At 33.6% G+C, this 25,748-nt stretch overlaps 1 protein-coding gene across 4 annotated transcripts in view; it reads right to left on the minus strand.

Moving 5' to 3' along the window:
* The window catches only part of LOC130629668 (uncharacterized), a 53,618-nt gene extending 28,548 nt beyond the window's left edge, over positions 1-25,070 (minus strand). For 2 of the 4 annotated variants that reach the window (XM_057442948.1, XM_057442950.1), the window contains exons 1-11: positions 24,967-25,070; positions 24,559-24,839; positions 24,366-24,426; positions 20,746-21,050; positions 18,791-18,932; positions 15,715-15,971; positions 7,149-7,284; positions 6,820-6,954; positions 6,345-6,517; positions 6,072-6,234; positions 50-394 (exon numbers count right to left, since the gene is read on the minus strand). In XM_057442948.1, coding sequence (XP_057298931.1) covers positions 50-394; positions 6,072-6,234; positions 6,345-6,517; positions 6,820-6,954; positions 7,149-7,284; positions 15,715-15,971; positions 18,791-18,932; positions 20,746-21,050; positions 24,366-24,426; positions 24,559-24,839; positions 24,967-25,021 — 2,053 coding nt within the window. In that variant the 5' untranslated portion in view covers positions 25,022-25,070. Of the gene's footprint in view, positions 1-49; positions 395-6,071; positions 6,235-6,344; positions 6,518-6,819; positions 6,955-7,148; positions 7,285-7,838; positions 7,950-15,714; positions 15,972-18,790; positions 18,933-20,745; positions 21,051-24,365; positions 24,427-24,558; positions 24,840-24,966 lie in introns of those variants that run through there. The other 2 variants (XM_057442949.1, XM_057442951.1) reach the window with 2 other exon arrangements.
* Between the last annotated feature and the right edge of the window lie 678 nt (positions 25,071-25,748).

Genomic DNA, 25,748 nt, shown 5'->3' on the forward strand with positions numbered 1-25,748 from the left:
ACATAATTAGTTAAAGTTAAATATTCTGAGTATATCTAGGATGTCTAACCTTGGAATGACCAGGTAAGATTAAACGTTTTCTTCACAGGAACGAGAGTACTTTTAGACATATACTGATATGCACATGCATATTCTTTGGCACACTTTAACTTTCCATTCTCTTGATTACCACATTCACCAAACCTCAATAAAAACTCTTCAATATCCATCTTAAATGTGAGTAATGATTTATATAGTTCATTTGTATTGTGATTCCTGATTTCAGTGATCGTATAATTTCCATCAGTTGTAACTACTTCGCCATTTAAACTCCATTGTATAAGTGGATGTGTCCCATATGCAGCACATTGTAGGCTGTTGTTTGCCCTCATCATAACAACATCAGGAAGTTTGTCTAAAAATAACAATAAAGAACATCAAAAAAGCATTAAAATCTCAACAAAAACATTCATCTGCTTGTATTAAAAACAGTTTCTAAAAACAATTAGTAATAGGTTGCTATTAACTTTATCAAAGAATACACTTTACTATGTATATTATTTTTTCTAATTATCACCCATGATCAGCTATACATGAAGGTACTGTGTAGTAAATCTTAAGTATAAACTAATAAGAATGTTTTGTTATTATATATATCTAAATTTAGGCTAAGGTTGCAAATGCCTGTTTCCTAAATAAAGTGTAGTTAAGAAAACGTTCCTATCTGAACAACAATGGTAGCCTTTTAACCCTATTTGTTATGAGTTTTTTGGGATCTTGAAAGTATGTGAGCAGGACATAAGTGTTAGTTATAAAATTTGCACAGTTGTAGTGTAAGACAAGAAATAAATTGGAATAACAACTTTTTGATGAGAAAATACTATACTACAAAAAATTCGATATCATATATCAAATTTCATATTTAGGATTGAAGTCATGAAAATCGGGGAAAACGAACTTGAGAGTTGGCAAAATAAACACTTTTCATGTGATCATTAGATCAGAATGTATATCACTTTTCTTTTTGGAGAGTACGATGGTTTCGGGCAATACCTCATGTGAAGTCAATTTTTTTGGAAAATGTACGAGTCATGAAAATATAATTAGTCATAAAGTTTCTTAATTCAAAAGATATTATAATTTGAAATTTATGCGTTCGATACCAAATAGGGCTAAAAGTTATTCACCTCTTTTGCAGGCAGATTATAACGCGGAGAGCACTTAGGGCATTTTCGTTTTGTTTCCATTGATTCATTAACAATGAAATATATAAAATATGTAAATATAGACAACTAAAGTATCAATCTATAGGAAAGGATTTACTAAACAAGTTGAAAAAATAATTATTAACGCTAAACCTGACTTTTTATGCCTTAACACCCATGTATCTAGATGTTGCTTTCATCCAGTTATCATAACTCTGCTCCCTCCGTTTATATAGTTATAGCTTTGCATAATTTAAAAGGTCTTTTTACCCAGGTCTGATAGCCACTTTTTTGTTAAGATAACTCTTTTGATGATTCCACTGACTACATGGACTGTACTGTCCAGTAATGAAAACACTACCATTTCTTTGCAGGACATTTGGTGATTAGATGTTGAGATATTGATCAGCATGAGTTAGTTTGATTTATATTGATAAGTTATAACCGTTGCCAGACACTAGAGTGTAGAAGAAATGGAGCATACTGTTCTTCTTGTGCTCGATTGTAAATTGAATTTTTGGGTGTATATTATTGATATGTTCATGAAATGCGTGTAGATGTATTTTTAAGAAAACGTTATCCGCAAATCTTTTTTTGGGGGGGCGTGATATGCAGCAGTCTCATAAGCCTGCATATATATTTTAGCTACCACAGAGGGAGATGAGCCACCCATAGCCACACCGTTAGTTTGCGTAGAAGTTACCGTCAAATAAATACCATGTTTTTGTGAGTACAACCTAGACCAAGGACATTAGCTTGTCTATAAGGATAAGTGTTTTGTTGTCATACTAATCATTTATTAAAAATTTTGCAATGATATAAAATGTGTCCTAATTCTGTGTACTTTCTGATAAATTTCGAAAACTCTTTCCAGTTTTTACAGTGACCACTCTTCGTGTAATTGCTAAGAATGGCAGCTAGATATTTTGATAAAATTACACAAAGGAGATCCTGTACATGAAACAATTGGGTGTACAGGTATTCCCTATTTATTTATTTTAGAAAGACTATAATCGAGACGGTGAAGTGTCTAAAGTACTATGTTTATTACACAATCTATCATCAATGCTATCGTCTTTATTTAAACTTATCCAGATGTTTTCCTTGTGTCACACTTGATTGTTTCTGTTATATCTCGTTTGAGGCGTGCGTATGGACCATTGTTAATGCTATCATAACATTTGTCAAGATAATCTTTCTTGTCTAAAATGACAGTCTCCGTTGCTGCTGTTCATGTTGGCAAAAATTTACAGGATCATAACGTAGCACATATAATTGTATTGCTACATTTATATTATTTAGGTGCTATAGACAAAGAGTAAGAATAACTTTAAAATTTGAAAATAAAAACCTTTTTAGATGTTGTCACAGTGGTAAGGTTGCATTACATTATTTATCTCTTTACTCTCACCAGCTAATGCAACAACAAATAATAGTACTGTTTAGGCTAGAAACTTTCAGGCAAATAGATGCAAGTATAATAGCGCAATTGCGTTTGCTTCTTTTGGAGCAAACCTTCAGCCCTGCATAGAAATAGACCACCATGTTTTCGAATATGTTGTTAAATAATTCAACGGGCTGGAGGCCTCTAACCTCCTGAAGGTCAAATTTCCGTTTTTAATCTATTGCATACTTATGAAGCAGGTAGAGCACTCAATGAGTGGATGGCTTGATTTGTCAGGAAGGCGTTATGCAAATTGTTCAGAGGTTAATGGGTTAGTCATTTAACTAGTACATGGGTAAAGTTGAGTAGGAAGAATTGAATTAAGCAGTAGCAGAGAATCATGCTCCATCTTTGTTGGCCAGGATAGAGATTTTTCTGGAGACAGAGATTTAGCCAAGCGGGGGTAATTTACAAAATATTTTCCACAATGTCTGCCAATTTAGAGCCAATAGTTTGTACCATTTTTTTAGCCAGATTTTCCATGTTGTGGAACGTCCAACTAATAGACACAATTGTACTACCGTGTTGTAGTATTATACTTACTATTTGACTGTATGCTAATTATTTAGCCCTATTCATTATGGCAGGAAAATGTTTCAGCAATATCATGTTGACTTCTATGTTAAAATTGATTGCTTAGAAAACACTCAAGCAAACTAAACTGCATGCTGGAAGTTACCAGGGTGTGGTAGAACACTTAAATGTACATGCAGAAGACTGGGGAATTCAACCAGGTCGAATAGCTGTTATTCCTTTAAGTTTTCATAAAAGTTCAACTGCCACGGCTTAGAATTATCAGGATGTTATGGCAATTATTGGTAAGTTTAGCAAACTTGATTTATTTTTTACTTTTAAGGTCAATTCCAGGTGGTGTGAAGTTACAGAAAGGTGAATGTGCATCATGATCGTCAATAAGGGCCGTGGAAAAAATCCAGTAAGGCAGAGAAAAGATAAAAAAAGAGCCGTCACTTAAATTTTAATGAAGTCAGTAGTGTCCTGTTCATATACATAAAAATTATTCTTAAAATTTTGTTTATTTGTAGCAATTATTGTTAAGAGCTTAAAACTGTAATCAAAATAATGTAAGTGAGTACATTTAATGAACAGTTGAGAAGATAACTACGTTTTCATAACATAAATGTTGAAAGGTTTCATCAAGTAAGTGTATAGAATCATGTAATTTTGACAAATGGTTGCAGAGATATTTAGGTCTGAACATTCTTTGATGACGTCTTCAACCGTTTATTTCAAAATGGAATTAGGGACCCACGCTTGAGAAACTTACCCAATTTATAGTCCCAGAGTGTCCCTAATTACCAACACGGTGAAAAAAAGACTGACTTCACCACCTCACTTCTAAGTTATTTGGCCTCAAAACTTTAAGTACATTGTATGGATTTATTCATTAAGATATTAACTTTATATTAAAGTTATTAACGTCACAACGTTAGATTGCCGATTAGCATTTGAGACATGCATTTTTCGGCTACATTAAAGAAAAAGAAACACACCCACTTTGGTGGTCACATACAAACACAACTTTTGTATTATTATATAAACTAGTGGTTTAAGCCCATGGAAAAATCCACTTACACAGAAGAACATTGAGAAAGATCCTCTATTAAAGTTTTGATGACTTTAGCAAGGAGCGAAACAAAATTAAAATTAAATGCTTGTTGCGTGTGTAGTAGAATCTGAAATGCTAATCAAAATAACATATAAGATCATGTGCTTTTAAAGAATGGTTAGGAAGATATACAAGTTTAACATTTTACTAATGCTAAAATAAATAAAAAAACTTAAATTTGCTTAGTTGTTATCTAGAAAATGTAGAGGATTGTGCACTTTTGATGGACGAGTACAGAAAAAATGGGGTTTAAAGGAATTCTGTTAGTGGAATTAACCTGTCTGTTCAGATACAGGTGGTATGACTCAACATCGGAGAACGTACTTGGGACCCGGGTGCCCATAGTTATGCTCTTGGGAGTTATTTCCATTCGCTTCCAATTAATTAGCCTTACAGTACAATGCTATGACTTCGCTAATCTTATTTAGTTAATAAAAGCCAGTCTAAATGCATTGGCGTCATGTTGTTTTGTCTAGGCAGGTTACAAGTTAGACACACTTCTTTGGTGACTTCTACAAAAATTTTAGCGACTTCAAAGGAAAACATCCCTTTTGCCTGTTATAGACACACTGAAAGAGGTGTTTAGGATTTTGTAACTCATTTGAAACCGAAATTCTATAAACGGTACGTCGACGTATAACAGAAGAAAACAGAATATTTCTGACATTCTTTACGAAAGATTAAATGCATACCATTCAAACATTTGTTTTACAATCGAAAACAATCCAAAGAAGTTTTTAAATACGGAAATAATTAGATCAAATAATTCTTTGAGTTTTCTTGTGGCTTGTATGGAAAGTAAGCTACCATTTCAATGAAAATCTGCTGTACCGAAAAAAACAAAAGGAATATTTTGTTGGGAGAATTACACAGGGCTAATAGAATAAGCTCTAATCTCGAAATAGAGATGAAAAGAATAGATATTGACTGGAACAAATGACATGATAATAATAGTTAGACAGATGTGTACCTTCAGTCTGAGAGATAGAAAGAGTTTGGATAAGTTAAACATCAGGTATTTATGACATTATACATTTTCCACATCAGACGATTGAGTAGATTAAAGCACTTGGAGGAAAAGGAGAAGAAGAAATGGGTAAAAGTTTAGACACTTGATAGCTTCAAGTACATAGCCCAGAGTGTAACAGCCTCAATGTCAGTTTATTATATCATTAGCGAAATATTGATGCATGTGTAGGACCTTTCTCGAGGTGTTACCATTATTAGTGTACTAGTAGTTTGACTCATGGAAAAAATCCAATTAATTCAGAAAAAATGGCCACAGCAATAAATTGATGCCAGTAATAACTCTGTCCTTATGCAATGCTTGAAATACTTATCAAAAAAAGTATATCATTATAAAGTTTTAATGAGATATTGACAAGATACCTAAATTTAAAAAAATTGGCAGCATCAACAATGATACGTTCCTATAGATATTTTATTTTTAGAAATTTTTAGAAAGCCATTAATTCTATTTTGTAGGCTCTCCAACGTTGATCACAATTATGTATAGGATCATGTGTTGTTACAAACAGTATGAAGGATTCAGGTTTAAAAGTTTCTTGATAATGTCATCAAATCGTACATTCCGATAATTGGTTAACCAACCCCTAAGGAACTTAACCAGTTTTATCATGGGTGACTCCTTTTATGAGTAACAATGTCAGTAATTCCAACATGTATCTAACATGTATCAAAACACTCAAAATTGCATACATTGCACAGTGTTTGCAATATATGAGGCATAAACCAGATTGTAATATTTACTTCATTAGACAAATAAAAAGTACAAATAAAATAAACCAGCACAAACCTCCATTACATCCCATAATTTCCAACCTTCCAGCACATCCCTGATCACCATTTGCATTCTTATTATTACAATCCATTTCATGCAATCTAACACAGTTTGCTTTTAACATAGTTGGAAGAATAGCTACTTGTGTTTTGTATCTGTTGTTGCTCCCTGTGAATATCTGGAGAATCATTAAAACTACACCAAGTAAACTCTTTAATATACACTTGTGCAAAAAAATAACTTTAAGCACTTTTAAAATATATTATAAAATCAGAATACTTTACTTACATGTTTAATATTATTTATTTTGTAATCATAAATGACAGAATCATGTTTATATCCATATTTTAATTTGTAGGTTTTAATTCTATCATTCCATATATAACCAATACCTTGCAGAGCAATTCCAAAAATGTATTTTGTTTCATTAAAGCACACTTGAAGCCAAATGTTTGCATCACCTGCAAAAAATATTTGACTACATGAAATGTTAAAAACAAAAATTTTAAAATTAACAAAAACGTTTCAGGTATGGCAGTTATTATTTTTTGTGAACAATAAGTAAGAAGTAATGCAATAACATTTTGTCTGTTGAAATACATTTGAAACGTAAAGCTGTTGCTCGCCAAGATCTGGAAACTGACCATAGAAATATAAAATCAACAAAAAAACTTATAGAGAGGGGATGTTAAAAAAAACAGAAAAGCTTACATATATGAAGTGACTTTAAAAGTACGAGAAATAATAAGGTTTTTTAACATACCAAATTTTTTTGCCCAGGCATTTTTAAGACTATTCAATCGAGCTTTATCTGGCAAATTATTATTTGAAAACGAACCAGAAGCAGATAAAGTTATTCCTGGTTTTCTCCTTTCAAGTCCAAGTTTATTCATGCAACCTAAACACAATAGGAACTAAAGTTTTGTTCAAATTGATCATTAGTACTTTTTGTAATAACTGGATAGTTGGTGAGGAGGCTTTATATATTAACCAAATGCTTTTAAAAGTTTTGTGATTGTTATGTGACTTTATATATCGACAATCCATGCAATTTCCAAGTAATCAGAAACCAAGTAATCAGAAACAACTAACTTGTTAAACAACCAGTAAAACCAATCTTCATACATCCTCCACCTTGTTGAGGGATGATATCAATAATACTGCATATTAATGGAGTGTCAAACCAATGTGTTATTATGGAATTATTTGCTCTGTTCGTAATAAACGTCTAAAAACAATATGTTATTTATTATCACTCTATTTTATACTTAAAATTAAAATATTTTTACTTAGTAACTAGACAACAGCTAAACCCAACCCACAAGGCCGAAGCCACTACTAGGCTGGAGGCTATGGGAAGAAAATACAGAGTTACAGAGACAGAGAAAGGCCTGGAGATAAAGTCCTAAGGAAAAAACAACTACGTGGTAGAGTTCCACAGATAAGCCGTGCAAGAAAAAAAGGTTGATGAGCAAAAATTTGTATGAAACCTAGGAACCTGAACCATCAAAGAATAACAGTTGGATAAGAGCTGAGTATTCCGTTAGAAAAACTAAGAGAAGTTGTCAGTCTATGCAAGTCATCCGAGCAGTGTCCATGTATGTACTATAAAAGAGCCATAAAGAAGCAACAATTGACACAGATGAGGCCACAGTATCACCAAATATTTTCTTTAAATGGTGGTGGTGGGGGTACTCAACTTTTCGACATTTCGCTATGATCCTTCGCAATTTTTTTCCTCTGCTACCACTTGTTAAACTCGCAAATTACTACTAAACTAACCTGTAGGTTATCTTTGCAGTTCTCCGTATAACGCAACACCAAATAAATCCAATTGATCAATACAGAACATAATGGAACACCACTATATTAAACACAAAGGCTCGTCCAATTCTAAGAAATGAGAAACAATGCCAAAAAAAGGTTTTCTGGCTGAGCAATATCACTTCGTCTCACATGGAAATCAATGTTCTCTTTCTTATTATTACTGGTAAAAAAAGAACCAAAATACATAAAAAAAGATAAAAAAAATAAAATAGATAAAAAGACTTTGTGATAAAATATGCGTTTATAAACTTATTCTATTTATTTAGATTGCTCGCCCAGTTTAAATTATTGTAACTTTGAAGGAGCGATTTATTGCTTGGGTGTTATTTTCTCATTGATAGGCCTGCGCATGCTCAAAAAAGAAAATAGCTCTAAAAAATTCTTGTGTTTCTAGTTAAACCTTCTTTGCAGATTTTATGTTGCACACCATCAACAGGACTTTTAGTATGACTGTTAGTGAGCGACATGATGATCTTCTGTTGCTCATTAAAAAATTATATTTGCAAAATAATAATTTTTTAAGATAAGTTTATAACCATAATTTTCCTACAAGCTTCTGTTTATCATATCTAAGCCACAAACATTATTTGAAAAAATAAAGTTGCCAAAATAAAGTTTTAGAACTACAAAGTTTAAATGAAGCAAAAGACTGTAAACAGTGTAATATAGCTTGCAGCTCAAAGATGTATTAATAGTATCATTTCGAGATTCTTCCGTCATATCTGTTGATCTTCTATCTAGGCGATTACTAATAAGAATCACTTGGTGGTGGGGCTTTAATTGTGTTGAACCAGTATCATTGGTAATAAGTTGTGTTTAGTTAAAGTGGTGTTCCGTAGTGTTGAGTTGAATCAATCACACTAATTTAGCGTTGCGTTATACACAGGAAAGAACTATTGCAAAGATAACCTACAGGTTAATCTTATATATATATTCCTAATTAACAATGGTAGCAGAGGAATAAAAGTGAAATGTCAAAAATTTGGGTCCTCCCACCATCATTAGACAAAGAGACGAGTTACAAAGATTGGAAAAAAGAAGTGCAAATATGGCAATCACTGACAGAATTAAAGGCAGAAAAACAAGGGCCAGTTGTATTCATGGGCTTAAAAGGGAAAGCTAAAGAATCAGTTCTACAATTAGACATTGAATAGCTAAGTGCAGCAACTGGAGTAAAAGCAATTACTGACACATAGGACAAAACATATTTAAAAGATGAGAATCAAACTGCTTACATATCTTATGAAACCTTTGAAAGATTTAAGCCACCGTCTGAGATGAGTATGAATCAGTATCTTATAGAGTTTGAGCGGTTATACAAGATCCAAGAACATCATATGGTACTTCCTGATGGATTGTTGGCATATAGAGTTCACAAAGTGCCAACCTTTCACCAGAGCAGCAACAGTTAGCAAGAGCAACTTTAAATCAATTACGGTATGATGCAATGGTTTGGCAGTTAAAGAAAATAATTAGGGATACTGTGGCCTCATTAGGAACAAATACTGAAGTAAAGATAGAACCAGTTCTTCAGGTAAGTGCAGATACAATTGAGCAAAATTACTTCACTCAAAGAGGGGGATATCAACACTCAAGAGAAAAAGAAGACCTGCAGGTGCTTAAAATCAGAGATATGCAGGAAGAAAAAACAGACCCAACAATAGAAGAATAAATGCACCCGATCAATCTGGAAGTCCATGAAGATGCAATATTTGCTAATCTTTATATCACTGGCCTTTAAACTGTCCACACTCTTATGAGAACCAGGAACCTGAGGATGTTAGAATAGATTACAGTCATTTTAAGGTTACGTTTTTTGCAAAAATAATGGACTGTTGTTGAAGATGAAATGCAATCTCTGATCGGTGAAACCCTGTCATGTGCAGTTTTAGACTGTGGTTGCACAAAGATCGTTTGCGGTAATACTTAGTATCAATGTTTTATTGATAATCTTGAAAATGATAGATTGCCCAAAGAGCATCCCAGCCAAATAAGATTTAAATTTGGAGATAGTGAAGCAATTTGTTCTATGGAAAGAGTGTTCTTACCTGTAGTTATTAGCTCAAAAGAAGTTTATCTCATCATCATCATCATTCTCGGCTTAACGTCCGTTTTCCATGCTAGCATGGGTTGGACGGGGTATATTAATGACCCTCTTCCAATCTGATCTAGACTGTGTTAGATCTAAACTCAACTTCTTCTGTATTAAGTCTGTCCTTATAACCTCCTGCCAAGTCTTTCTCGGTCTGCCTCTGGGCTTTGCCCCAGGAACTATCAAGTCTCTACACTTACTTACCCAATTATCCTCCTCCATTCTTTCCAAGTGCCCCAGCCAATTCAATCTTCTTATCTAACATCTTTAATTCTATGGGTACTTAGCCTGCTTCCTAGCTCATCTGAACTCTTTCGGTCTCTCAGACTGGCGTTACACATCCACCTAACCATTCTCAAATCATTCCTTTCTAAACGGTCAAGATCTTACTGCTTCACTGCCCATGTCTCACTACTGTACAACATAACACTTCTTACACAGGCCTCATACAACCTACCTTTTACCTCAATTGACAGGACTCTGCTAGTCAACAAAGGAAGTAACTCTCTGAACTTTTTCCAAGCAGAACCTATCCTGCAAGTAACACTTCTTCCAACACCCCCTTCACTGCCCAACATATCACCTAAATAACAGAAGTTCTCAACTATCTCTAACGAGCCACTGTTGTACATCATTAAAGCTGGAAATACTTCATTCTCTATAATCTCACCTTTGCAACGCTTGCATACAAACTGTATGTCAGCTCTTAACCTTCCACTAATACTACTGCACTTCTTATGTACCCAATGCTTGCAAGTCTGACAAAAAATTGAGTTACTATCAACCCCTTTCCTGCAAACTCCACAAGGCCACTTTCCAACTACAAGGTCACACTTGGCTGCAATGCTACTAATCATGACTTTAGACTTTGCTGTGTTTACCTTTAGCCCTTTCTCTTCTAGTCCTTTTTTCCACTTCTCAAACTTTTTAACTAATTCTTCCATCGACTCTGCTATGAGAACCAAATCATCTGCATACAATAACTCCCATGGACAACCTGTTCTGAACTCCATCGACAGCGCTTTTTAGACTAGAATAAACAATAAAGGACTAAGTACAGAACCCTGATGTACACCAACATTTACACTAAATTCATCACTAAGTAATACGTTAATCCTGACACGACTTCTAGCATTGCTGTACATAGACTGTACCATCGTAACTAGCCACTCATCCACACCTAATTTTCTCATAGCCCACCAAATAACTTTACGTGGCACTCTATCAAAAGCTTTCTCTAAATCTACAATCTGCAAAATAGAGATTCTTTCTCTTTCCTAAATACTTTTCCTGAAGCTGTCTGAGTAAAAATATTGCATCTGTAGTGCCACGCCCTGGAACAAAACCAAATTGCATCTTATCTATATCAATTCTTTCTCTAAGTAACTTATCAATCACTCTTTCAATAACTTTCATTACTTGATCAACCAACTTCAAACCTCTATAGTTACCCCTTTCTAATACATCACCCTTTCCCTTGAAACAATTCACTATTACACTCGACTGCCACTCACTCGGAATAGCACCATCCTTTATAATCTGGTTAGCAAGACTTGTAATAAGCTCAACTCCAATATATCCAGAAGCTTTTACCATCTCTGCAACAATACCTGATACTCCTGCAGCCTTGCCAATCTTCAATTTCCTAATAGCCTCCACTACCCATTCTGTCTTGATCTGCATAGCTGGCCCTTCTACAACATCATCATCAGACAAATTATCCTCGTCCTGGAGACAGCATTTGTCCTAAATGAAATTCCTTTGTTATTGAGTCAAGCTTCCATGAAAAAGCAGAGGTAGTTCTAGATATTAGCAACGATTTAGTTACAATGTTTGGAGAATACCATCCTTTAAAATTTACCACTACAGGTCACTATTGCATACCTTTGAACAACAACATAATAGAGATGGATAGAAATAGACATGACCACTTGTTACCCCAGGTTGCCTTTGTTTGTGCAAGTGGAAAATCAAGAAAAAGTAAGATTTTCAAACTTCATCGTCACTTTTGCCATCCAAGTGCTGAAAAATTAAAATCTCTCATCAGAGCATCTAATTCCTTCTTACTGAAGTTAAGTTATGAAAGTCATCGATGGAGTCTCAAATTCTTGTGAAATGTGCATCAAATACAGAAAACCAAGACTGCGCCCTATTGTTGGCTTACCAATGTCATCAGAATTTAACTAGTGTGTGGCTCTAGATCTTGTGCAACTTTCGCAATCATTATGGTTTATCCATATCACAGATGTTTTTACCAGATTTTCATCAGTAAAAGACAAAGATGTAATAACAGATATTATTTTTGAAATTTGGTTAGCCCGATTTGGTCAACTAAGGAAGTTTCTAGGTGATAATGGTGGAGAATTTGTTAACAAAGTGTATGAAAAATTGTGTGAGCAGCTTAACATGGGGTTTTCAACAGATGCAGCTGAAAGTCCTTGGTAAAATGGACTATGTGAACGACACAATGGTATGATTCTTTACCAAACAACAAGGGATTCTCACCAAATCAACTTGTTTATGGTAAAAATCACAACTATCCCTGCATCCTCACTGATCATTTGCTAGCTATGAATGACAGAGTTTTAAGGAAAACCGTGGCCCATAACCTTGCTGTAATGCATGCATCACGAAGAGCCTTTATAGCAGCAGAGTCTTCTGAACGTAAACGAAGAGCATTGAGGTATAATGTTCAGTGTTACAATGATGAGCGATATATCAATGGAGATAGAGTTTTCTATAAGAGGAAAGACAGTAAAAAATGACATGGACCAGGCACTGTAATTGCACAGGAGAATAAGCAAGTCCTTGTAAAACACGGTGGAAGTTATGTTGCAGTACACATGTGTCGCTTGCAGAAGTTGGACCACGTTTTGCATTCACAAAAACCTTTACAAAACACGGAAAGGAGTACTGAAGTGACAACTACACAAGTGAACAATTGCATTCCGCTTGAACGTGATAACGTTTTTGGTGAATGTGTTGGTACAGATGATTTTGACAGTAACAAACAACATCAGACGATGTCTCAATGAATGAAACAACAACACAAAAGATATCAACAAATGAAATCACAACCAATCGAAATGTTAGAAATTCGTCAACAGTCCAAGGAATACCAAAGTTGAAGACAAAAATAATTTACAAGCTAACTCCTGACAGTGAATGGGCAAGGGGATTATCCACAGCAGAGCAGGAAAAGTGAGCAGAAAAGGAAAAGAAGGCAGACAGTATGGTAGCTGTTTAAATGTCCAAAATGAAGACACAGGTGAAATAAATTGGTTAGATTTTAAAAGATGTGTGAGTGACTGGCAACCTGTTGTTGAGCAAACGAAACTGAAGAAATACAATTATCGACTTAAGCAACTGTTACAGATGAGGTCCTAAATGCAAAGTATAAAGAATTAGGCAATTGGGAAGACAACAAAGTTTTCTCCAACATAGAAGAAAAGGGTCAATATACAATATCCACAAGATGGGTGGTCACAACAAAGAATATAGAGGGCTACAAAACAGTTAGAGCTCGTTTGGTCAAAGAGGTTTCGAAGAAGAAGAGGTCAAAAATCTGACTAAGGACTCCCCAGCTTTTTCAAAAGAAAGTCTTTGCTTTGTAATTATGATGTTAGCAACCTATGAATGGAAATGTCACACCTTAGATGTCAAGGACGGCATTTCTTCAAGGCAACCAGATTGACAGAGAGGTTATCATAAAGCCCCCAAAGGAAGCAAATACAACAGGTGTGTTATTGAAGATATTATTTTGGTTTGTCTGTTCAGTATTCATATTACTGTGGAAAGTTTATCATTTCTTGAACATGATAGTTTAGTAGGCGACGTTTCAGAAGATCCTTCTCCCATGTATTTATATAATTGCAGAAAAATTAATCAATCAGAAACGAGCTGATAATTACAGTTAATTACGATAATTAACATTTTTGGACCCAGATGTAGGTATCTGCTTCTTCTGTAGGGCTGGTAACCAAATTTTAGGAAGTTGATAGGAGATGCTGTTTATGTGTTTGTTACGTTCTACACTGTTGATGGTTTCTTTAATTTTCCTGGCCGTTGTTCTGGATTTTCTGTCAATGACAACGGGTGTGTGTTTGGAAATTAAATAAAGTTGTATTTGGCCTTGCTGATGCTTCAAAGCTTGGTAACTACGTGTGAAGGAAGAGCTAATCGGCTTGGGGTTGAGAATGTCTTTATATGATGAAGCATTATTTTATTGGATTAAAGATGACTGCTGCTAAGGATTGATTGTAATACATGTTGATGATTTTCTATGGGGAGGATCCCATGATTTTCAAGTGAAGGTCATTTCGCCTATCAGAGAAACTTTTCTCATTGGATCTGAAGATTACTCCAATTTTAAATATGTTGGTGTCAATATTAACTATGACCAAAAGAACTATGTGGCAGGTATGGAACTGGTCAAGATGCAAAACACAACAGACAGACATCGACAACTATCACATGAAGTGAAACAACTATCAAACTTCCGATGCATATGTGGGCAACTAAACCGGATGTCATCGCAATCAAGGCCTGGCATTTCATTTGATGTGTGCCAGCTGCAGTATTTGTGCAGTAGTTGATGATGTCATGAGAGCCAATAAAGTGGTAAAAAAGTTGAAATTAGATCCCAACATTTCCTTGAAATTTGGGAAGCTTACGCTTCCATTACAACTGATCTTATATTCTGATGCTTCATTTGGGCACTTTCAAAGTGGGATTTTTATTTTCCGGAAAGGTGTTGAGAATCTTATGGCACCTATCACATGGCAGTCTAAAAAGATTAAGAGAGTTGTGCGTAGCACTCTTGCTGCTGAGACACTAGCTTTTGTTAATGGTATTGATACATGCATATGGGTAAAGAATGTGATAAATGAATGTGTTGAATACAAATCTAGAAGGCATGTCATGTCATACAGGTAACAAATCATTGTTTGAAGCTGCCCATTCAACAAAGTCTTTGAACTTTTGACCCATTGGTCAGAGTACATTCTTACAACAAAAAATTCTTAAAGAAAATATTTTCACAACAAGGAACTTAATATTCAAAGGAAAGTTTAGCTCTAAAAGTTAAAATGGCTAAACAATCGTGATACACCTAAATCCATTTTTGTACCAGATACTCTAAACAACACAATTTTATACCAGATACTCTAAACAAAAAAAATCCAATCAGTTTCTTACTTCGATTACTAAACTTCACTTCATCCCAAAGAGAACCAATTGAAAATGTATACAATTGTCTGATACATTTCCAATCAGTTCTCTTTGTGACTTTGGAAAAATATTTCTGACAGCAATATTAACTTTATATACTCGTTTGACAACACAGTTTTGCTTTTTACATTTTAGATTCGAAATATTCATATTCGAATGCAATAGTTTTTTATAAAGGGAAGCAACCTCGGTCCCAGAATACAAAAATGGAAAATATAGAAGAACAAATAAGCTTTAAGCTAACCTCATGATAAGTAAATATTGGCATGCCTTCTTTGAGAACTTTATTCAGGATTAATTTGGAGAAGAGACAACCCAAGAAACATAAGAAAATGATCCATGATTTTTGTGCCATGGCCTCATCATGCACACACACACACAAGGTATAATAACATAAAGATAAATTATTGAATTACAGTTGCATTTTTGCATTGTTTACATTTTTGTAGTGTGTGTATAAGACAGGAAAGTCGGTAAAAACAACTGTTAATGTTACAAAGAATTTAATACCTTGTGAGGTGCTCTTCTTTTGACAATTCTTAAAGACTTTAAATTATTACCAAATCGCACTTGAAAATTATGCACAGGTTTTGTTGCATTAGTTTGAACAAGTATACCAGTCAATGTAACCTCCATGCCAAAATCATATCTTAAGAACTCTCCAGCTGATGAACACCAAGAGTTAGAAGAATATAAGTTTGGTGACAACACTGTGGTGGTACCATTCATTTTCGGATTAAAGTCTGATTTCATCAAAGATGAACATGCTAAATAAAGATAACAAATGTTGAAAACAAAAACAACTAAACAAGCCAATTTAATAGAATTGAAATGTATGCAATGCCTATAAAGTACTTGTCATCTAATAAAATATAGTACGAAAAATCTGTTAGTATTTCGCTAAATTATTAATGGAACCGTTAGCAATGATTTATATATAGACTCTACAGATCTAAAATAATTTTAGAAATTCAGTCTAAAACAAACACCTATTTTGTCTATATACTTATTCAGGTTAAGCATTATGTACATAGGGATGACGTACTCAAGCCGAGTTTATAGCTGTGTGCAAATTAAAATATTTTAATCTCTAGATTTGGTGAAACCTGGCACCATAGAAGAATGCAGAAATCAAAGATATTATAACACATAAAGGAGATGAAAATTTTGAACATTGCAGCAAAGCGCAATGAAATACTCAACCTGTTAAGTTTTAGGGTTAAATCATAGAGGTTTTGTTCCTCCAAAGTTACTCCCAAGAAGACAGTTAAACTTCCTTTTGGCAGGAGACACAAACACAGTGAAGAAAAAAAAGAAACACACACACACACACACACACACACACACAACAAAAGATTTCACAATACCAACCTTGACACCAAACGGTTTCGCCCCAAAGCCTCAACCAAGGGGTGTCAGGATTCCAGGCAGTCTTGGTCATAAATGGCGTGCGATCGCACGCGCACACCTCCTCACACGGCATGTGAAATTCGGGCGTGCTCTTTATCACACGCCTCGTTCTACTTCGTACACACGCCAAGCAGAACTGAGCTATTTTAGATTAATCCCTTACCCAAACTTTACCCAATACATAATTGTTCTTCCGCGTTAGAATGTATCTCTAAAATGTATTTCTATTAAATACCCACCTTCATTAAAATTGCTGACGTGCGATACATTTCAAATGTTTTGCGTTGGCATTGCGTCGATAATATTTTTTTTGTTTTTCAGCTGGCAAAAAAGTTCTTCATTACCCTTGTATTGATCTCCTTAAGACGATGACAAATGGAAATGCTATTTACGAACCGAAGGTCAGGGCATTATTAAGTTGAATATCGCAGATGTCGCCGGTGATATGCTTCAAAAATGCTTGTCACAGGCACAGTTTAATGCAAAGCAGAACTGTACAGGAAACTCAATTGAGAGTCTTCGCAGAACATTTCTTCTCACCAAACCGAGGGCAGGGCTTAATTATGGCCTGCTCTGTCAAGTGGGAGAGAGAACTTCTGGACTTCTTTTTAATACGATATACATTCTTGTCGATCATTATTACGAATCGAAAGGCACCGCAATTTTTCTGCTGCTTGAATAATTTTTAGTTAGTGACATGTTCATTTTATGTTTACTTTCTTTTTTTTTCGTGAGTTGAATTAACAAATTTATTTGATCCATCAGTTTCGAATGAAATAAACCACCCGTCGATCAAAGATCAAACAACCGTTTTTTTGTCTTTCAAGAGTGGAAAGCGCTGCGATTCACCATCAATAATTTTTACAAAAATGTGAAGGCATCGACAGTTTGGGAAAAAATGATGGTGTAAGAGAAACAGGAATTTCCCAACATTCTACTCGTCGTCGAACTGGTGCTTTGTCTTTCCAGCTCAAATTCATCCGTGGAGCGTGTGTTTAGTACACTAACGATTTTATTGTCGGATCAAGTCATTGTTAATTGCTGGGAATAACTCCCTGTGGAGTGATGGAAAGAAAGAAGAAATTTTGAACAGCGCAGTCGATTCATACATGCAGAAGAGGAGGTTTGGCAGCATGGAGACACCTGTTCTAGTAACAGGTATGGATCACGATACACGCAAGAGCGACAATGAAGAGAGTAACGAGAGTAGTGATAGTTATGAAACAGACAGCGATGTATAAAAAATCTTTTAGTTCGTTAAAAATATATACCAAAACTTATTTATAGAGACAACAGCACGCGGGTTTCATTTTTAAAATTGTTTAAATAACACTTGCATCCATTAAATCCATGATAAAATGTCTATTCCGCCTGTAAGTGCATATTTGCAGACTTGCTTTATCCGTGCTCCGTCGGCGTTCACCTCTGCATTAGTTAAGAACCGCATGGCTGGATTTCTTGGTAAGACCTGGTTACCAACGACGACGGGGCCAGGCAAAAGAGATTTATGTCTACGTAGTTCTTTTAACTAAGTCAGGAGTCAGTGAATTAGCTAGGATTGGCAAGTTGGCTATGAATAGACTTGCTTATGGATTAAAAGGACCAGGATTATTCAATAATTCTTAGATCTAAAAGTAATCTATTAACGGAGGTACGTGGTTATTCCCGTACCTCACATAATTTAGGTACACGATAGGGCGTAGGAACGCGATTGCGTACCTCAAAATGAGGAGCCTGCATTTACTACTTGGTTGTTTGGGGTCTGGATCAAAGTTGGTTATTCATTTTTCACATGCTTCATTCAATATGGCAGCTTGTTGTGAACATGGTTTGTAAACATTTTGTTGCTGAAATAAATAAGTCAACAAACGAAAAAGAAGCAAATAAAAAGTAAAAAACAATGCTTCAAAAACTCCGCACTGCCGCTCTCCTGAATGTAATAATTGCACGCCAAAATCATAAGGTAGGCGTGCAATACTGATCGCACGCCTGTATTAGTGTAGCCGTACGTACCACTGCACGCTGGTGCAAATATTCATGACCAAGACTGCCAGGCGGGGCACCTCTAATCCGAGGTCCACTAAGTGGTCATCAGGAGGCCCTGGAATCCTCCTCTGTCATCAAATGTTCTTTAATCTGTGCAATATATTGGCATGTTACAAAATAAACAACTTACTCTCTGAACATCCATATAATTCAACTTTCATACACACAACTATGCTTTGCTCAACTGGGTAGATGCGAACATGATGGGCTGTAAATGCATTTTGATAAAACCAGTGCCGTTTTGTGTATTTGTTGCCAGGATATGCAAAGTTCTATAAAATACGCCATCTACAATTTTTTTCACGAAAACATGGTTGGAATATTAGGGCGAAACTATAAAAATGAGAAATTTGCATTGACACAAAGCACTAATAAAGATAGGGTTAGTCAATCAGAGCATAAAAAGTTTTAATCAGCCCTAAACCTAAGGAAAAAAGTTATGCTTTGTATGTAAGGGAAAGGCAGCCTATAATAATGATTGTCTATAATAATGATTGACACAAAGTACAAAGTACAATAAATATGGGGTTAGTCAATCAGTGCATAAAAACTGTTAAGCAGCCTTAAACCTAAGGAAAAAATTTATGCTTTGTATGTAAGGGAAATGGTTTTTGTGAAAAATAACTAGTTACTTCACCAAATAAACATGTAGCAATAAATATATGTTAAGTATTTTAGCATTCTTTAAGACATGCTGCATTATACAATTTGGTCATACTGATAATAGCGCAGCTAAATTGTTTCATACACATAAGCACACTATCAAAAAGCTCTCCTAAAAAAGAATATACTGAAAAGAATTCAGACTTGATGTGCAAAACGTTTTTGAATAAAGTTGAGTTAAAGCAAACAAATAATTTAAGCATGACATAATAAAATAAAATAATTTCTTCAAATAAATAAAGATAGGTTAAACAATACCACTGCTAAAACAACAGTTGATGTACCATACATCAACAAAATATTTATTTTTATGTGAACATTCAGTATTTCAAGTGGTATTCTTAATTTCAATATTAAGGGTACTAAGGTAATTAATTTCAATATTAAGGGTACTAAGGTAATTATTCCTCCATATTTAAATAAATTTTTTAAATTTACTTCAACAAAGTGCAGGCAAAGTTCAATTCGGAAAGTGTAGACTACCATGATTAACTAGCATGATTAAGCAGCTGGTAGTGTTTTAAAATTTAACATTTTCTATTTGTAAATATTAAAATCTTCCTTATAGCGAGAATTTATCCTAAATTTACCTTGCAAACAATTAATTTTATATTGGAAAATTATTATTAAAAATAAAATGAGTTATTGGTATACCAGAGTTAGTCTTTACTTGTTAACGTTCTTAATGTGTTGCAGGTTATTATAAAAGTTTTGTTTTCAATTTTATTTGGTTAAAAAAATCATGAGAGAAAATAAAGTGATTCCATTAGTTTATTTAGGAATAGTTGCTAATCTAAAAAGTCACGTTATTATTGTTTTCCGTTTTAAGTTTTAAATGATTGTTGGGGTCTTTTTAATGAAATTGATAACTAATTATTTTGTGATAATAAACATACAGAGATTTAAAATGTTTTTTAAAGAATTTTTCACAGGTTTTTGTTTGAAACTTTCTTTTGCAGTTTTTTTTAATGAAATTAGAATTAATGATCTGTAACAAAAATGTAAAGTTGAATATAGCATAGTTACTTTTGATAACTTATTAACATGTGGTAATTTGTTTTAAAATCATCATAACAAATTATACACATTATGGTAATTGATAAGATAATATTGATTTACAATGATGTTATAAGTAAGTAATTTTTTAAAAGGAAAAATTTTAGTTGTGAGCTTAGATCGCAAGTAATTTTTATTTTTGTAAAAACAATCAGAAAAGGCAAACATTTGTTATTTTAGTTTTGCAACATTATTTATAAAAAAATAATCCAGCTTATTTTTAAATCCAAAATAAAACTTTTGGGACTGGATGAGTGTCTTGTATGTGTGTAAATAGTAAACTTTTTAGTTAGACCACTGCAAAGTCGAATATTTAATGCTACATGAACAATTAACACATGCAAAAAATACTTAAAAAGAATTTACCCTTCTTTTATTACTACTATCAGTTATCCTTTCTTCCCACAAGTCAACTAAATTATTTGGATCTGTTATACCATACTTGATGTTCACATTTGCCACCCCTTGCGTATTACCTTGTATCACAAGACCAGTAATTGTCATAATTCTTCCCAAATCAATTTGTACGTAAGCATATCTACTGCACCACATGGATGGACTGTTTAATCGAGCATTAGAAATTTTCATACCAATGAAAGAAAAATTAGACAAAGTTAATCTGTTATCAGGTATGATACTATTTTCCATTCCGAGTGGTTGCATGCATGGAGCTAAAAATAGTTAAGATAACCAAAAAAAGTATAACTAAAAAAAACTTATCCATATAATAATATGATTTTATAATAGCTATGCAGTATGTCTTCTTTTTCAAGATAAGCTGCAAGTTTCTTTATTTCATTTTGCAATCACATAATTAAAATAATGTTCGAAATTTTTTTGGCAAAATATTCAAGTTTTTTTTGACAATTAAAACAAATGTTAAGAAGTCAATTTCAATTAAAAGAAAAAGATATAAATTTTGTGTATGTCCAAGAAAAGAGAGAGGTTTTTAAAAAATAAAAGTTTCAGAAATAAATGTGGAAGGTGTGCAAAAAAGCTTATTTTATTGAAAGAAGTTTTAATTTAAAATAAGGAATCAACAGTTGCTAATATGTTACTTTTTTCGCATACTCTCTTTGCAAATGTTCTGTTAGCTACCTAATTCTTTTTTCTGAATTTATGGTTCTTATAACTAGCTACCTATAGATTGTCTGATTGTGTTTAAATTATTTTTTGCCATGTCTAGCCTATTAGAGGATAATAACAATAGAAACCCTGTACATGGCTGAAAACTATTAACTAATGCTTAGGTTTGTGTTGTGTCTCCCTGAGGGTCAATAGGTATAATTATGGGTCAAGTTTCAGGCATTTATCACAAACTGAACTTTCACAAGAAGGCCACATGTATCAATTATTTGATGTGTCTTTTTGTGACAACAGACATCACAGTGATGCTGTTAGGCAGGCATATTGTAATGCTGAAAATAATGAGCAATCCATTAAAAGACATGCAGGAAATGCTGAAAGACAAGCTGTTGCACGCTAAGCACAAAATGATGATTAGGCTGTAATAAACGTGCTCAAGATGTTAAAAGGTAAGCTCTTGCTTAACAAAAGCAAAATCTTGAGTGGTTGCAAATAGAAGACAATCAAATGCATGACATGTTGCTGTTGCTAACAAAAATGCACCATATAATATTGAGGAGCTATGGAATGAAAATATACCACTGTCAGGCTTTGAAATAATGCAATCAAAAATTTATTCCTTTTCCCAGAGCAACTAAGGCAAGGTGTAATCAATATGCTAATCACAAACTAAAAGTCAAGTTAAATTTTAAAAACCAGGCAAATTTTTATGTTGGTATATATATTTTTATCTTTCTAACATCAATTTACTTTTCTTAAGTTAAAGTGCAAATCTCCATAATTTTTCTGGCATATTGGAAAAAGTGGGACGCGGGACGCGGGACCCTGTTAAGTGGGGACGCAGGACACAGGACTCCGGATGCGGGATGCAGGATCCTGGAAAATACATATTTTAACAGTTTCAAGGGACTCTGTATCGAATGTGTAAAATCAGGACCGTTGGATAGAAAATAAGATAAGTCGATGGTAGTCATTCCCAATGTGTGTTTTAAAAAATATACACGTTTTAACAAGGAATAAATAGAAATTGTAAAAAAGAGATGTAAAATAGAAATAAAAATTATACACAAAGCGTGTTTCCAAAATATAAACACATTGAACAAAGAATAAAAAAGAAACTGTAAAAAAGAATATTAAATGATAAAAACTAAGAAAGGTAAAATCAAAATTATACACAAAGCGTTGTCTGGTTTTACGCACCATTCAAAATGTGTCATGAATCGTAAACACCTACCACAATGTTTTTAAGCAAAGAGAAGAATATGAATGCAGGATTTTTTGTTGATATCACACTGACAAACGGTGTTAAGGTTTTTATAAGTGTGACGTTCTTCATCTTGTGAACAAAAGAGTGTACACACGTTTTCTTTATATGACAATACTCTATAAGAATATTGAGGTTGAAAAATGGAACAAAAATTAAGAATATCCTAAGAATATGTCCAAGCTCTAATTTTTACTCCAGATATTAAAATTTGTTTCTTATTATATATCACGTAAACTGAACTTCTTCATCAGTACGAAAGCAACAACGTAATGTGTCTATTACACGTCAAACTTACTCTAGAAAATTAGAGCAATCTTGTTATATCAAAGCTGATTATATGTTTTTATGTGTAGTCATGCTAAGAATATTTCAAGAATATTTGAGGCTGATATTGGTTAAAAAATTAAAAATATTGAGGCTGAAACGAAAAACACTTAAAACACAAAAAGACTTTATCCCGATATGAAAAAAGATTGTATTTACTTGTGTTTAATTTTGAATTCACTCCGGGTTAATATAAACTATAGTTTTTTTTTTGCAGGAGAAAAGAGCAAATCAGTAAAATTTCATCTTTTATTATTTTAAAATTATCTTACTTTTAAGCTTTTTAAAGATCTAAAATGTATCATCTTGTAAATGTTGTGTTTTTAATCACCTTTTCAAAGCACTCACACTCCAGTAGGAATACTTTTTTTATAGAACAAACATTATAAAAAATGCTGACTTATGATCTTTTTTATTATAGCGTGGGTCAGTATTTTGTATCATCTAAATTTTGGTGCATTACGTCCAATGTCCCGATATCAAGATCCCGCGTCCCGAGTCTCAAGTCCCCAGTCCCGACTCAACAGGTTCCCGCGTCCCAAAGTACATTATAATCATAGCTACATTGGTATATACGTTGTTGTTGCATCCTTCTAATTTTCTCCAACACATTCTGTCCTGGTATTGACATAGACATTTTTTGTATCCACAAGATATAATTCTTGCTTTAGCCTAGATGTTTCTTAATTTTAGTCACTATTTAGTGAAATACTTTTAATTTAGTCAAAATACTTATCAGCAAAATTTCCAGTCAGTTTCATATAGTACAATTAGCTTTATTTCAACTAACTTATGTGGTAAGATTTTATATTTCAAAAGTTGCTTTCCTTTTTTTTAACCCCTAGATTCTGAAAAACTCAAATTATTCATAGTTTTTTTGCCAACAAACTTTCGTTTTTAAACCAGATGCTTGGCCACTATTATTTTAACATTGGTAAGCTTAAACACTGCCAGATGGAAAATTTTTTTCCAAATGGGTCTCTATTTTGATATCTCAAAGTTAGGTGATCATTAGTTATAGCTAATAGAGTGGGTGAAATAGCTATATGTTTTCGAAGTTTGTGATTGTTTTCTGCTGTTGTTGGCCGTAAATAAATCTTTTTTATAAAAAAATCATATTTCTTGGGTTTGACCTAATTTTACAGGACATTTTTTTTTATATTTGTTGGTCCTTTGTGACGTCAATTTACTTGACTTTTTTTTTAAGATTTTTAAGCTAGCAGTATCAATAATCTCGGTCTCATGTTTATTGGAGAGAGCAAGTGGCTTTTTTTACAGGCGTATTGACTAGTGACATAATAATACATACCTCCTTTTAATGTTCTTTGAGTAATGGATGTACTCCAGGACCCTCCTAATGTAGCTTGAATCTACAGAAAATAAGACATTTTAAAGGGCATGATAAAAACAAATATAATCTAATATATTTACAATGACTAAGGTTTATCTTTAAAAGTATTAACTTTAAGTAAACATTCAAAGACTTTACTACTTAAGTATACCTTGCAAGAGTAGATACTATATACAGCTAGTCCATCAACTGTTCCTCTTGTTGTACTTCCCGAAAACTCTGCCACCACAATTTCTCTGTCATTTCTTCTTGCACACTCAATGTAATACTTGTCAATACTTAACAAGGTATTGTCAATACTTAATAAGGTATTGTTATCAATGCTAAATGAAGTTTTGTTTTTAAGGCCTCCTTTATATGGAGGTTTCCAAGTAAATGTGAGGCTTGTCTGATGCTGTTCTTCATTTTTGAACTGTGAAGGTGCATCAAGGGCTACAAAAGAGTGTAAATAAGTAATGCCTATTCAAACTGCTACAAAAGATGTACTTCTAGCATATGTAGAAGAAGAAGAAGAATTTGTTTATAGCTGAAAGAAAATATTCTGCACAAGTTCACTTACCTGCCACTGATAAAAGAACATTGATGACAACAAGAATTAAAGATATATACATCATCACAGCCAATTTATATTCTAATTCAAATCATTATTTTTTACATCTAAAAAAAAACAATCAAATTTAATATGTATCATTCATTAAGAATAATTCTTATGATTTTGATAAATTTCCTGATGTGTTCATTAGGAAAAAATGTTTAAAAATTATGGACGCTGTTGACTTTCATTATATACATGACTATAGTTGTAAGTTTTTGATTCGTCTTGTATTTTTAGAAACTAGCCGGGAAACCTGGCGTCGAAACGCCGGGGTAAGCCACAAGTCAAGGTGTGACCCGGCATTGAACACTCTGTGGAGTGCTTAGTAAGAGCTTTAAACTGTACCAAATGATCAAGTGAAGTGCTTTAGTACAGGTATACAGTATGACATAAATTAAGTAAATCACATACACCATTATAGTGTTGCGACTGTAGCATATTTTTTAAAAAAATAACTGTCCAGCAACTATAGGTGAAATAAAAACAGAGTTTACAAACCGTTGTTACTCCGTCATAGCCAAAAACAATCGGTCAATATTATCTTATTTTGGGGAGTTTTTGTAAAAGTTAAAACATTTGTGACACTGGGCTGAGGCGTACAGGCGTATAGGGATAATACCCTTTTGAAAAAAACTTTCTCGCAGACTGTTTAAATAAAAACAACAGAAACAGTCTATTGCTAACACAGGGCTGAGCGGTTAGTCCGGGTAAGCAGTGTTGCACATCAGAACAGGCGTGATTCCTAA

This window comes from Hydractinia symbiolongicarpus, chromosome 2 (genome assembly GCF_029227915.1).
Source record: "Hydractinia symbiolongicarpus strain clone_291-10 chromosome 2, HSymV2.1, whole genome shotgun sequence".
In the NCBI taxonomy this organism is placed as follows: domain Eukaryota; kingdom Metazoa; phylum Cnidaria; class Hydrozoa; order Anthoathecata; family Hydractiniidae; genus Hydractinia; species Hydractinia symbiolongicarpus.